The 15,975-nt window shown below is 41.5% G+C and overlaps 1 protein-coding gene across 1 annotated transcript; it reads left to right on the top strand.

Annotated features, from left to right (window-relative positions):
- The first annotated feature begins 1,646 nt into the window (after nucleotides 1-1,646).
- On the top strand, nucleotides 1,647-11,671 carry CHIA (chitinase acidic). Its single transcript, XM_077987451.1, is given in 12 exon segments — nucleotides 1,647-1,671; nucleotides 2,869-2,898; nucleotides 3,377-3,578; nucleotides 5,715-5,771; nucleotides 6,473-6,638; nucleotides 8,890-9,014; nucleotides 9,196-9,319; nucleotides 9,611-9,686; nucleotides 9,689-9,795; nucleotides 10,240-10,350; nucleotides 10,438-10,579; nucleotides 11,324-11,671. Coding segments are annotated over 12 exon segments (1,413 nt in total). The 3' UTR covers nucleotides 11,572-11,671.
- The last annotated feature ends 4,304 nt before the right edge of the window (nucleotides 11,672-15,975 follow it).

The raw sequence follows: 15,975 nt of genomic DNA, 5'->3' as shown, positions 1-15,975 counted from the left end.
CAGAGTGAACAGGCAACCTACAGAATGGGAGAAAATTTTTGCAATCTACTCATCTGACAAAGGGCTAATATCCAGAACCTACAAAGAACTCAAACAAATTTACAAGAAAAAAACAAACAACCCCATCAAAAAGTGGGCAAAGGATATGAACAGACATTTCTCAAAAGAAGACATTCATACAGCCAACAGACACATGAAAAAATGCTCATCATCACTGGCCATCAGAGAAATGCAAATCAAAACCACAATGAGATACCATCTCACACCAGTTAGAATGGCGATCATTAAAAAGTCAGGAAACAACATGTGCTGGAGAGGATGTGGAGAAATAGGAACACTTTTACACTGTTGGTGGGATTGTAAACTAGTTCAACCATTATGGAAAACAGTATGGCGAGTCCTCAAGGATCTAGAACTAGATGTACCATATGACCCAGCCATCCCATTACTGGGTATATACCCAAAGGATTATAAATTATGCTGCTATAAAGACACATGCACACGTATGTTTATTGCAGCACTATTCACAATAGCAAAGACTTGGAATCAACCCAAATGTCCATCAGTGACAGACTGGATTAAGAAAATGTGGCACATATACACCATGGAATACTATGCAGCCATAAAAAAGGATGAGTTTGTGTCCTTTGTAGGGACATGGATGCAGCTGGAAACCATCATTCTTAGCAAACTATCACAAGAACAGAAAACCAAACACCGCATGTTCTCACTCATAGGTGGGAACTGAACAATGAGATCACTTGGACTCAGGAAGGGGAACATCACACACCGGGGCCTATCATGGGGAGGGGGGAGGGGGGAGGGATTGCATTGGGAGTTATACCTGATGTAAATGACGAGTTGATGGGTGCAGCACACCAACATGGCACAAGTATACATATGTAACAAACCTGCACGTTATGCACATGTACCCTACAACTTAAAGTATAATAATAATAAATAAATTTTAAAAAATTAAAAAAAAAAGAAAAAAAAAAAAGAAACTATGGAACACCAGAGACTTATTGATGACTTTCAGGGGGGACATTTTGAGATCCGAACATTCTTAAATAAAATTATCACATAGTAATGACTTGAAGCCATTCCAAAAAACAAGTGTGAATAGAATATTCAGAAAATAGCACCTAAAGAGGGAAGATTTCTTAGGCACTGATTGTACAAATTACATATGAATAATTCCACGAGGAAAAATGGTTTAAGAACAGCTAATAACTTCCAAAGGGTTTTTTTATTTATTTTTCCATAAAGACTTGCTTTGATGCCAGACACAAAATGTCCACAACAGAAAATTTAATCACAGTATCTAAACAGATGCTTATCAGCCCTTGGAACTGCCAAAAAAGCTATTAAACTGGTGGTTTCCATGGTGATGGTCTCCACCACCCTGTTAGGAACCATGACATTGTTCTGTCCTTTTTGGGCAGAGAAGGTGGTGATGCTGGTGGTGGGAGGGTGTAGGTTGAAGGTCTTGGGAGGGTGTTTGTAGAAGAGAAGGTCTGTTGATTTACTGATCAGCTACTTACACATCTGGGTCAAATTGTTTCTCCATTTGGAAGCCTTTGTGATAACCATGGAATCAGAACATATAAAAATCCAACCTAGCAGGAGTGGTACTGACTGCAACCATGGCAAAGCTTATTCTCCTCACAGGTGGGTTTGTAATCAAAGATTGACCCTTCGTCTTATCTGGTTTCTTTTTCTCTCACAGGCTCTGACAATCATGAAGTGGTCTTCATATTACATCTCTATACTTTTCCATTCTTCTTTCATCATTTCAAATTTCAAGTGAATCTTGTTATATACAAATCAGTCTGCCTCTCGTTCTCTTAACCTCAACTGACTCTGGTAACATTTCTGCTTTTGTTAATCCCACAGACCTGGTCCTAAAGGAAAGGCTTACTTTCTCCCACTGTTAGTCTTACTTTTTCGTCTTTTGTTCGGCCATTCCTTTTTCTTTACTCTTCTTCCTACACCATCTCACTTTAATTGGAATAATGCTTATTGATGTGCTTGTGTCCTTGGACTAGCTTTTTCGGGGAAGAAAATCAGTAGGAACTGAGACAGAGTTATGCAAGTTGTCTTTGTTCTGCTGTTTCCAGAATTATTTCTCCATTTATTCCTCTATTATCCTACTGAGTTGATGACGTACCATAAACATGTTAGAAATTAAATTATTCAAAGAAATTGATTCAGTAAGTTGTTTAGAGCCAAGTCATACCAAGAATTTATTGGTTGCTCTAGAGCTGGGATTTTCAAACTGTTTAAGCTTCAGAACCTTTTCCGAATGAAACCTCAAGCTCAATTTATAAAACAATCAGAGTAGAAGAATTGCTTTGTAGAAGTCAGGGAAAGTCATCTGGAGTCTCAGCCCCATAGTTCCTAGTTCTTCTCTCCTCATATAAGAGCTCCTGAAAGTCATTCCAAAAAACTCCTAATGCCCAGAAGATACTGAATTCTCTGCTTTAGCAGGTGCCTTGTCTGTTGGAAGGCTGTGTTCCATCACTCAGGTAGGGGAAGAAAGAATGGATGTGTCATCACTGAGTACAGTGACCAGTTGGTGATTTCAGGAAGTACGTCTTCCATAGATAGTAGACTTCGGACTCAGCATTCAGTAACATTTATTTGTGACATGGAAGGAGTAAGAAGAAGGCACCATTGTCATTTTTGATAAAGGTAGGGAAAGGTAGATCTACTGTTGTGTTCACTGAAAAGCCTTTGGAATCACCACTAAATTTCACTGAGGCTGTAACAATTTATGGCAAATTGGAAGGCAATCAATCCTTCAGAATTAGATTCTATGGGGTACAGACAACTGGTTCAAAGTACATGCTTTTTCTTTCTATCTAGGTCTTGTTCTTGTACTGAATGTGCAGCTGGGTAAGTCATGAACTCCATGTTTTATCATTGAATATATACATATATATATGAGATAAACCATATGAGGGAAAGAGAGCTGCTGTTTGCTTCACAGACAGATGGGTTTGATTTGGGTGTAATCTAGTGTTTTGGATTGGCTGTCACTGCTGTCCTCTTCAGCATGACCATCTGAATTATAAACTGGTACTCACTGGGCTTCATAGGACTATGGGCATCTTTTCTTAGAAGGCTGCCACCTAGGCTTATCCAAAATCCCAAAATGAGTCTGTCAAAGTTAAAAATCAACAACTCCCAAGTTACTGACTAGTTCTGAGTTAGAATCGTAGGATGCATCTGCAAGAGTGTTCATACTACCTCCCTCCACACAGAGATCAGGCATCTGAGGCACAGGGAGGGAAACAGAGGCAGGGCCAAAACTCACAGCGCAATTCAGTGGCTCCTAAACCAGGCCATTGTCCCTCCTGCTGACTACACACAGGCTCTGCCTACCAGCTGACATGCTACTTCTCCAACTGGGCCCAGTACCGGTCAGGTCTGGGGCGCTTCACGCCTGACGACATCAGCCCCTGCCTCTGTACCCACCTGATCTACGCCTTTGCTGGGATGCAGAACAACAAGATCACCACCATCGAATGGAATGATGTGACTCTCCACCAAGCTTTCAATGGCCTGAAAAATAAGTAAGAGGAGGGAGATATTTAATTTGATATCCCCTTTTTCAGCACTTCCCAAACATTAATGCTTCTTAAAATGTAGTCCAGATCCATGGATCTGAGATGGGGACCAAGACTCTGCATTTCATTTTTATTTTATAATTGACAAAAATTGTATGTGTTTATCATGGACAATGTAATGTTTTGAAATATGAATATGGTGTGGAATGGCTCAATCAAACTATCAACATATGCATTTCCACAAATACTTGATATTTTTGTGGTGAGAACACTTAAAATGTACTCTTAGCAATTTTCAAAATACAATATATTGCTATTAACAATAGTTACCATGCTGTACAATATACCTCTGCAACTTATTCCTCATTTGTAACTGAGATTTTGTATCCTTTCACCAACATCCCCCCCAACCCCCACAGCACCCCAGCCTCCTGCTAACCACCATTCTACTATATACTTCTATGAGTTCAACTTCTTTTAGATTCCACTTTTAAGTGAGATCATGTGGTATTTTTCTTTCTGTGCCTGGTTTATGTCACTTAACATAAGTTCCTCCAGGTTTATCCACATTGCTGCAAATGGCAGGATTTCCGCCTCTTTTTAAAGACTTAACAGTATTCATTGTCTATAAATACCACATTTTCTTTATCCATTCATTCATCGATGGGCACTTAGGTTGACTCCACATCTTAGCTATTGTAAACAGTGCTGCAATGAACATGGAAATTCAGATATGTCTTCAACACGCTGATTTCATTTCCTTTGGATATAAACCCAGTAGTGTAACTGCTGGATCATATGGTAGTTATTCTTTCAATTTTTTGAGGAACATCCATACTGTTTCCATAATGGGTACACTAATGTTCATTCCCACCAACAGTGTGCAAGAGTTCCTTTTTGTCCACATCCTCTCCAACACTTGTCTTTCATCTTTTTGATAACAGCCATTCTAACTGGATTGAGTGGTGTCTCATTTGATTTTGATATATATTTCTCTGATGATTAGTGATGTTGAGCATTTTTCATACACTAGTTGACCATTGGTATGTCTTCTTTTGAGAAATGTCTATTCAAGTCCTTGGCCCATTTTTTAATCAGGTTATTTGCTTTCTCACTACTGAGTTATAAACATTTCCTATATATTTTTGATACTAACCCCTTACTTGACATATTGTTCCCAACTATTTCCTCCCATTCCATAGGTAGTCCCTTCACTCTGTTTCCTTTGTCATGCAAAAGCTTTTTAGCTTGATGTAATCCCATTTGTCTATTTGTGCTTTTGTTGCTGCACTTTCGAGGTCGTATCAAAAAAATTCTTGTTGTAGCTCTTGGAGTTTTACAATTAGTAAAACCTCCAGTAGTTTTACAATTTCAGGTCATAAATTGAGGTCTTTCATTCATTCTGAGTTTATTTTGTTCAGTTTAGTCATATTTAACGGAAGGAAAGTACAGGTGATTGCCACTAGCAGTAATGGTATTATCGTGAATGCAGCCACTAGAATTTAAGTCACAATGACTCAGAGAAAATAAACTCCTTTACAGCAGTGTTTCTGAAAGTGTGGTCCATTGACTCCTTGCCTCAAAATCATGTGCGGTACTTGATTAAAGTGTTAGTCCCTACTGCAATCCAACCTAATTGGAATCTCAGGGGAAGAGGTGATAAACCCAGATTTTTAATCTTGTCCTCCCACAACCCTTGCACTTAATTATTACATACTTTTATGTTTGGGAATGTCTATTCCAGAGAATGTGTATAATTTCAAGCCAATTAATTTATGTTAATGTTACAGAGGCTACGAATGTAATTAAGCTCAAGCAACATTTACTATTTTATCTGATGGAACAGAATATTATATTAGCTATTGATGCTTTTTAAAGTTACGCGTATCAAAGTTACTGCCAATACACAATATTTTTTAAAGCCCAGTTTCAAAATTTAGATTTCCCTGGGGAACCCTGAGTGCATTCATGACAAGAACAACACAAAGAATTTTTATAAAGGAAGTTTTCAGTAGCGGAGGAAAATTGTTCTACAAAAGGCAAAACAAAAATATCTGACCAGATCCAATACTAAGGCAATGCATTTTAAATGGAGGGAGTCATAAATTTTGAAATTTATCTGTTTCTATCCTTGCTCTACAGGAACAGGCAGCTGAAAACTCTCCTGGCCATTGGGGGCTGGAACTCCGGGACTGCCCCGTAAGTCTTCTTGGAGAGCATGTTGTTTGTTTGCTATTGAGAATAAGTTAGCCCCATGTGATCACTGTCCCTTTAGACTTCACAGTCTAAGACAGGGTATTGAGGATGTACATAAACAAATATATGAATTAAATAAGTCGCTACACCAGAACCACAATATTAAGTGGAACACATTTTATTTCATACATTTAATTTTTGGTGGACATTTTGGGGCCTTATCCACAGAGGTTTACTTACTGAGGTTCCCAAACAACCTCTTCATAAAGTATTTCAAGAGTACAAACCCCGATTAGAGTGTTACAGTGCTTCCCTCTATTTATCTTTTGGTGTGGAGAGGAATGAGAAAATCACGCAAATAAACAAGAGGACTTCTTGGAGGGTACGTGAACTTGGTGGACTGTTTGGGGAAGGGACCCAGTGTGCTGGGTTTGCCAGGTATTCAAAGAAACAAGGACAACTTGGGAGAAAGAGCAGAGTTTGGGGGGGATAACAAAATAAAGGGAATGTAAAGATACCATGGCTGGGAAGAGTAGTGATTACAAAGGAAGGAGAGGAGAAAACCAAGAACATGCTTTACTCTGGGCTATGGGTCCTGATGAAGGGCTCTGAGGCAGAAATTGAGAGCTTAATTTTACTCCAAGGTGTTGGGACCACCAAGGCCTCACCCTGCCTTCTTTGGTTCAGTGAGACTGAACCATCAGTTTCACTGCCATGGTTTCTACTTCTGAGAACCGCCAGACTTTCATCACCTCAGTCGTCAAATTCCTGCGCCAGTATGAGTTTGATGGGCTGGACTTGGACTGGGAGTACCCTGGCTCTCGTGGGAGCCCTCCTCAGGACAAGCATCTCTTCACTGTCCTGGTGCAGGTGGGGAAGGAAGTCACAGCCTTTAACCCAAAAAGATTCAAAGTCTTTCTTTCCAAGGAGAATTGGGTGGCTCTAGGGGAAAACTAAACTTGAATTTAAACTGATAGGATATTAGCATTGCAGAGATTCTTATGTATCATGCATTTATTAAACAAACATTTAATAGCAACAACAAAACAATATGTGAGCTGTGTGCCAGGTGCTGCTTGACATGTTGCTTTAAGAACCATAACTCACATCATCTTCATATTTACTCTATGGCACACATACTATAAGTATTATAATCTTTATTTTACAGATGAGGAAACTGAAGTACAGAGAGGGTTTAAGTAACTTGCCCAAGATCATACAACTAGTAGGCATCGTAACTGCCTCTGCAGTTTGGCTACAGAGTCCATTGTTTCTAAGTATTACAGTAGGCTGCCCATTATTACTGAGCACATATTCTGTGGCAGACATTGTCAGGCTAAAGATAAGAATAAGATACTATCCTTGGCTTTGAAGAACTTCTTCTGAAATGGAAGACTGAAAAAAATGAACAATGACAGTGCATTGTGATAAATGCCATGCTAGAGGTCTGCAGAGTACAAAAGTAAACAAGGAAAGAGAGTACCTAAATCTGCTCTGGGGCAGCATCAGAAAGTGTTTCCTAGAGAAAGTGATGCCTGGCTCAGTCTTGAAAGAAACTGGTGTTAACCAATTAAGTGAGGATGGGAATGGCACAAATGATATACAGATAAGTGTGAGCAAGTGGGTGAGTAATGGCTGTGAAGTTGCATGAAGAACCAGACAATGTGAGAACTTTCATATTATGTTCAGCAATTTGCACTTTACCTTTGACACAATGGGACTGTTTTGAAGAATTTTAAATAGTAGAGAGCTGGCTTTAACCATAGAGGACAAATTAGAAGGAGATGAGAAGGCATGGATAGAATTAGGAGGTTTTTGCAGTAAATCAAGGAAGAAATGATCAGGGCCCCAACAAAGGCTCTAACACTGAGGGAAGAAGAGGATGTATATACGAGATATCAAGAGGATAGAATCAATAGGATTTGGAGATCAACCGGAAATGGGAAACGGAGAGGACCCCCAGTTTTCTGACATTGACGATGGGTTTGATTTTAATGCTATTAAGTAAGACGGTAAATACAGGAAGAAGTGTAGATTTGAAAGAAGAAGAACTGACCTTGAACTTGATGAGTGTGAGGTATCTGTAGGGCATCCTAATGGAATGCCCAGTAGACATCAGATAAATATCAATCTGGAGTCTAGGACAAAAAAGCTTGACTTGATATACTTGGTTTTTAGACTTACTGTCTCCCAAGACAGATTGTTTGCTATACCATGCTATGTAACAGATCATCACCCAGCCTCTGAATAGTTTCAGTGTTAAGTAATAGGTGAAAAGTCAATTTCCTTACTTGTTGAATTGCTCTAATGATCAGAAAGGAATATCTCTTTTCTTGGCTGGAACATGCCTCCAGTCATAACTTATAACTTCTGGTCATTGTTTCTAGTTCTGCCTGCAGAAGCAACAGAAAATAAGGCTACACCTTTTGCAATATATGGGCTTAATGTCTTAAGACAGCTGTAACGCCTTGCCTATAATTTCTCTTATTCCAGTTAAATATCTTAGTTCCTTCTACCAATAACAACAAGACAATTTTCAGGCCCAGCCTTCACTGGAACATACTCTGGCATGCCCTAATAGTGCAATTATAAGAACTAAACCCAGTACTCCAAATGAGGTTATAGTCACACAGATACAGGTGGATTAATCTCTAGCATTGAATGGGAACCTATCATCTAGCTGTTACCACCTTCCTCATTGGCCAATTCACCATTTTATTTGTTGGGAAGTCAGTCCTATAAAGTAGTTCATCTACTTTATGAAACAAATTTCTATACTGCTGGATGTAGGGTATCACTGCAACTATAGCTTCAAAGTATAGAGATACAATGGAGCTCTGGTGGTGGTCTGAGACCTGGGTTTTGGTCATTACCTACCTACTAACTCACTGTGGGACTTTGGTGAAAGTCTCCTAACTCTTATGCATATTAGATAGCCATAAAATTCAATAATAGTATCTATCCTATCTACTTTATTAGGTTGTTGAAAGACTAAAGTAAAATAAAATATGTGAAAGCAATTTAAGAAAGAGGAGCATTATACAAACATATGTTTATTATTATTATTTAAGGAGCTAAAATCAGCATCATAGATGTCCTATTACGCCTTATTATTCTGTAGGAAATGCATCAAGCTTTTGAGCAGGAGGCCAAGCAGAGCAACAAGCCCAGGCTGTTGGTCACTGCTGCAGTAGCTGCTGGTATCTCCACCATCCAGTCTGGCTATGAGATCCCCCAGCTGTCACAGTGAGTTATGTGCCTTATCTTCAAACTCCTGGAGGTGTCACTCGGGCACACTAGGCTTGTCCTTGGTCTGGCTTGCTATTCAAGGACCTTGTTTAGGAGGCTTTAGAAGTGGTGTCCTGTGCCTGCGTGGGTGTGGGAAATGACCATCAGAAATGATTTTAAATCCTCTACCCCACCTCAGGTACCTGGACTACATCCATGTCATGACCTATGACTTCCATAGCACCTGGGAGGGCTACACTGGAGAGAACAGCCCCCTGTACAAATACCCGACTGACACTGGCAGCAACGCCTACCTCAATGTGGTGAGTCCCTGTACAGATGCAAGTGCAGACCAGAGATGATGATGTTAATCACACAGAGACTCTGACGCATAGTAAACACAAATTCTGCAAGTGTCTCACTTAAACAACTATCCTCACGTTGATCATATTTCATTAATTACAACTTCACCAAAATGTTTTGGGAAAAAAAAAAAAACTACTCAATCTGCAATTAACAGCATACAGTTTCACCTGTTGGAATAGGGGACTAATAAAACTAAGCACTGGGTCCTCATCTGGTTGCGCCCTGTAACTAACCCACTGCCATTGCAGGATTATGTCATGAACTACTGGAAGGACAACGGAGCCCCAGCTGAGAAGCTCCTAGTTGGATTCCCTACCTATGGACACGTCTCATCCTGAGCAACCCCTCCAATGATGGAATTGGTGCCCCCACCTCTGGTGCTGGTCCTGCTGGGCCCTATACCAGGGAGTCTGGGACATGGGCTTACTATGAGGTACATAGATTGGACTGAAAAGTGCTCTGTGAATTCCATACACTGTGCCTTAGGGTAGCTAGAATCTGCTGAAATCTTGAATGTTCATTCTGTCTCTGACCTAAATACTTTAAACACAGCTGCTTAAAGTGCTTAAATAACATTCATTTACATAATCCAAATGAAGAGCATTTAATAATGCATAATATCCCTTCACATGACAGACTACCTTTTTCATGTAATTTATATTAGCACACAGGTAATAAAATAAATATACCTCTCATCTTACTGTGGGTTCCCAAAATCATTTCACGAGCAACTTGATCCTCTTTACTACATATAAAAACCTGTAATTAGAAATTGAGCAAAACCCCAACTGGAAACATGAAAGAAGAAAAATTAGAAACATGTTTTTCTTTAATGGGAGTAACATTTAAAAGATTTGAATCTCTTGACTTTTGAAAGATCCTGAAAAATGGAGCCACTCAGGAATGGGATGACCCTAAGAAAGTGCCTTATGCCTATCAGGGCAATGTGTGGGTTGGCTATGACAACGTCAACAGCTTCAATATTAAGGTAAGATCAGTCCCTTGAATATGTTGAGGTCCCAGCCCTGAGTCCCAGAAAAGCAAGTGATTCCTGTTATCCTCTTTCTTTAAACAGCTTCAATGGCTTAAGAGCAACCAATTTGGAGGCGCCATGGTCTGGGCCATTGATCTGGATGACTTTACTGGCACTTTCTGCAACCAGGGCAAGTTTCCCCTAATCTCCACCCTGAAGAGGGTCCTCGGCCTGCAGAGTGCAAGTAAGGGACTAGGCGGGAATGCCCAGGTATATAAATGCCCCTTCTCCAACTCAAAAAGCAACCCTGATGTCTTCCCACCTACCCTCCGCCCAGGGATCCTCTTTCCACTTCACCTCACTGCTCCTGCCCAGGTGAGAGACAGGTTCCACCCTTGAACTGCCATGTCAGGAACATTATGCACTTATGGGAAGCCAGGCCTAACTGGGTGGGTGTTCTAAGTCTGCTAAGTCTTAAGGGTGTGGAAGAGCCTCAAGAAATTATACTAACATCAGTATAAGTATCTACTTCTCTATGAACCGCTTATTCAAAGTCTTTCTCAGCCCACCTGGGGAGATTTAAGAAACCCCCACCAATGCTCACATATCTCCAGTCTGTGATTCAGGGGACGTATCAATTCTCTAAATTTTTTCCAGATTTTTCCTAGAATTTATTGGTTCACCATGTATGCCCAGATTCTAAAAAAGTGTTTTGCATACATTTGGTGGTTAGTAAATATTTTTTGAGTGATTTGGATGTTATAAGGAAAGAGCAACCTTTTTTTTTACAATTGAAGGCAGGCTGGCTTGACACAATAGCTTTACTTAACTCCTGAACATGGAGCTACTTTCTCTTCTGAGTTACAGAGATCCAGAGCCAGCTGCATCCCACCTCCACACTTCCACTCCCACAGTTCTCTTCACCTCTAGGTGAAGCTTAGAGCCTCTCCCAAGCCCACTAGTCTGCTCTTACTGCTCTGTGTTTCAGGCTGCACGGCTCCAGCTCAGCCAACCAAGCCAACAACTACTGCTCCCAGTGGGAACAGGAGTGGGAGCAGCGGCTCTGGAGGCAGCTCCGGAGGCAGTGGATTCTGTGCTGGCAAAGCCAATGGCCTCTACCCAGTGGCAAATAACAGAAACGCCTTCTGGCACTGCGTGAATGGAGTCACGTACCAGCAGAACTGCCCGGCCGGACTTGTCATCGACACCAGCTGTGATGGCTGCAACTGGACATAAACCTGACCTAGTCTATATTCCCTAGAGTTCCAGTCCCTTTTGCTTAGGACGCATTGCTCCTACCTAAAGTCCTGCAATAAAATCAGCAGTCAAAACCTGAGTGTCCTTGGTGTTAAGTGATGTAGGTGGAAACCTTTTCTAGATATGAAAGCAGGGGCTATGCATGGGGGTGGAGTGGTGGAGTAGAGTGTGGGAGGAAGTGGTGGAGCTAAAGCACCACAGTCTTCTATCTGCCTATGTTCATCTGCATGAAGGTTGGAAGCCATAAGGAGGAAATGTATGAATGTTTGGTGCATGGGTGAGATGAGGACATGAAAAGGATAGGTCTGTCACCGGGCAGTTTTCCTCAGGAAGGAGCTGAGGTGCTTCCATGAGACTGGGGGACATAGGCAGTGCTGCCTGGCTTGCTCAAGGAGTGGAAGACCGGGACATTCTCTCCACTTCTACTGAACACCTAGAGCTGTTCCAGCACCTCCTGGACTGACAGGTTTGGGAAGATTTGTGCAGTACACTCCATGTAGGGTGTCTCCCTAGCCCATGGGCCAGCCAGGCTCCTTTTCTCAGGAGACGACATATACCATTGGAATCACAGTGGTGGCCCCCAGCTGCTGTGCTTGTATGCATACCCACTCCGATGGCTTGGCTGATTGACTGGGATAGGCATCAGGCTCAAGAGGGCCAATAAGATCACCACACCTCAGCATTTGCAGCTGGGAACAAGGAATTGCCTGTCATCCCTCACGTGGGTGGGTCTGTAATATGTAAGCTCAGGAGCTGTAGCAAGGGACTAGGGAAGGAAAGTCGTCCTAGATGTAGAGCTGAGCTACAGAGAAAAGCCAGGATGTGAGATGAGAGAAAACATGTACCGATAGATGGCCGTCTTCTTCTTCTTCTTCTTCTCCTTCTCCTTCTTCTTCTCCTTCTCCTTCTCCTTCTTCTTCTCCTCCTTCTCCTTCTTCTTCTTTTTCTTGAGATGAAGTCTCACTCTGTCAGCAGGCTGCAGTGTTGTGGCATGATCTCGGCTCACTACAACCTCTGCCTCCCAGGTTCAAGTGATTCTCTTGCCTCAGCCTTCCAAGTATCTGGGATTACAGGCACGTGCCACCATGCCCAGCTAATTTTTGTATACTAACTGTATACAAAAATACTAATTGTATTTTTAGTAGAGATGGGGTCTCACTGTGTTGGTCAGGCTGGTCTCAAACTCCTGACCTCAAGTGATCCACCCACCTCGGCTTCCCAAAGTGCTGGGATTACAGGCGTGAGACAGCTTGCCTGGCCAGATAGATGGCTTTCTAGCTCTTGATTATGGTTCCTTCCTGAGGCCCAGATGCACTTTTGCCTATGGATTTTGTGAAATATCCCTATAACTACATAATAAATTCCTCTTTGTTGCTTAAACTGACTAAAGTTTGTTTCTTTTACATGCAAATGAAAGAAACCTCAATAATGTAATGAGAATATAAAGGCTCATTTCTTTTTTCTGGCATTCTTACTATGTGTCAAACTGTTCTAAGTGTTTTACATGTATTTTCTTCTTTAGTTTTCCTAGCAACTTTATGAGGTGGATAACGTTAACTCCAGGAAACTGAAGTAGAGACGAATTCTTTAACCTGCCCCAAATCACAAAGCTAGTTATTCGCAGAGCCAGACACATAGCCAGGTGGGCTGGCCCCAGAGCTCACAGTCTTATCTACTATGTTTTACCTGCCTCCCTTGACACACACCACATTGTTCTCATGGGAGATGACAGCACTGGTGGCAGTGATGAGGCACACACCACTCTCTGGGCAACATCATTCATTCATAAACTCACACCATTTATTGATTATTATGTGTCAAGTGATATTCTAGGTACTGAAGACATAGTGGTAAAGAAGACTTACTCTGCTCTCATGGGGATTATATTTTGCTGGCGGAAGTGTTAGATGATAAATAAGCAAATGAACAAATGAGAAAAGTAAAACAGTGATAGAAAGTGACCAAAAGAGGAGACTACTTTATTTTGAGCAATCCCAGAAGGCTTCTCTGAGGAGGTCCTATACAAGATGGCCTTGACAGTCAAAAAGAGTTGTCTGTTTTGGGATCTGGAAAAAGTGTGTTTTGCGCAGAGGGACTAAGTACAAAGTCCTTGAGGTAGAAATGAACATGGAGTGTTAGATACAAGAAGCCCAGTATGGCCATGAGGTGGTGGGTACAGGGAAGAAATAGGCAAGGGTCAGATCATGCAAGGGCTTGAAACATGGTTAGAAGTTTGTGTTTTATTGTAAGTGGGCTGCAAAGCCATTGGAAAGTGATAGCAGGGATGAGGGGTGGTGACAGGATCTAAATTCAACATTGATGAGATGAAGTTGGAATAGGATTAAAGAATATCGGGCCGGGCGCGGTGGCTCACGCCTGTAATCCCAGCACTTTGGGAGGCCGAGGCGGGCGGATCACAAGGTCAGGAGATCGAGACCACGGTGAAACCCCGTCTCTACTAAAAATACAAAAAAAAAAAAAAATTAGCCGGGCGCGGTTGTGGGCGCCTGTAGTCCCAGCTGCTCGGGAGGCTGAGGCAGGAGAATGGCGTGAACCCGGGAGGCGGAGCTTGCAGTGAGCCGAGATCGCACCACTGCACTCCAGCCTGGGCGACAGAGCGAGACTCCGTCTCAAAAAAAAAAAAAAAAAAAAAAAGGATTAAAGAATATCGGAAAATGGCACTCTTGGTGATGGTAGCCAATGGATTGACCGAGCACTTGTTTGACATGCCTTGAAGATTGAAGACATAGAAGTGGGGGACTTGTGTCTTCAATGAGCAGAGGAAGGCAAGAGACAGTAAAAGTGGGTATCACTAGTAATGTCATTATATTTCTAGTCAAAGAATGATGACAACTGGAGTAAAATAGAGCATAGAAATTTTGGGGATGGCTTTTGAAAGGAGTTGCCTATTTAGGTCACTACTAAGGTAAATAGCACCAAGGGGGGACATGGGGATGTGGGGCTCTGGAGTTAATGAAAAAATGACATGATATCAGCTGTTGGCTTTGAGGAAGAGCGTCTTTGAACAACATGGTGTCCAGTGGCTAAATCAAAGTGTTTTTCAAAACTAGCACCTTTTTCAATGCCACTATTTTCCCACAAAGATTAATTCTGCCACCATTTCTAGAACATGGAAATTACTGCAGCCAAAAAAGGTAGCATCTCCTCCATTTTTCTTCCCATTTTTACATATTAATTGATCATTCAAATGCATGTTTACTGTGCACCTACTGTGTGCAAAAAGAGGGTGAGCATGAGCTAGCTCCCCTGACCACTCTGACCTCACCTCCAACAACTCTCACTCACTCCATTCCAACTACGTCATCTTCTTGCTGTTTCTCAAGTATTCCAGGCATGTCTTGCCTCAGGGCCTTCATACAAGCTAGAACACACTTTCCATAGATTTCCATTTGACTCTTTCCCTCACTTTCTTCAGGCTTTTCCTGGAAGTCACCTTCTCAGTGAGGTCTTTCCTAGTCACTCAACATAATTTTGAAACCTCTTTCTCCACCTCTCCCTGCTGCGCTTCTTTTGCCCTTTCTTGACACTCATCACTACCTGACCTACCATTCATTTAGTGTATTTATCTTTTTTATTGTCTACCTCCCTCACTAGAATTAACCCCCATGAGGAAAGGTATTTCTGTCCACTGCAACATTCTCACTGCCTAGAACAAGGCCTGGCATATTATAAGAGAATAAATACTTGGTGAATTAATAAATGAATTAGGTAAAGGAAGTGAGATAGGAATTAACAAGCTGACCCCTCATGTCAGGTGGTGTGTGGTCTATGGCACACTTCTCTCAGCAGACACAAAGGATTGGGTACGCCTGCAGTTTCATGCAGGTCAGTCCTGGGTGCCTACCACTTACAGGAGGATGAATGCTCTCTTCTGGTTACCTGCCTGCATTTTCCCATCCCCAGGCATAGAAGATAACATCTTATGTCCTGACTGTGCTAAGAGGAATAAAAAGATGATGAAAAGATTAATGACAATAAAGAAGTAGCAGCAACCTGTTTGAATACAACGTAAGAGACCAGAATATGCCACCTCAAAATAAGTATTATTTTGATTTGAAGGCAACCGAAAAGAGTCACATACAAGAGAAACTCTCTGCCTTCCCACTATATGCTAAAAAAACAGGACATACGTTTTTAAAAGTCTCTTCTCCATTCTCTACCAGGAAGGACCAATGGTGGTGAGCCTGTAGATGACTTGCATCCCAATCATTTCTGTGTGGTGTCCTGACCATATTTGGTGTCTCCTGATGCCTTGAGTACTGACTTATTAAACATTTAGCTGTACAGAAAAAAAAAAAGCAAGCTGAATATTTCAAACATCGGGCAATGTACTTTATATAGGTTATGTCCTATTTAGTGAGT

The sequence above is a fragment of the Macaca mulatta genome, chromosome 1 (assembly GCF_049350105.2).
Source record: "Macaca mulatta isolate MMU2019108-1 chromosome 1, T2T-MMU8v2.0, whole genome shotgun sequence".
In the NCBI taxonomy this organism is placed as follows: domain Eukaryota; kingdom Metazoa; phylum Chordata; class Mammalia; order Primates; family Cercopithecidae; genus Macaca; species Macaca mulatta.
The sequence above is the reverse complement of the archived record's forward strand: the minus strand, read 5'-3'. Positions and strand labels throughout refer to the sequence as shown.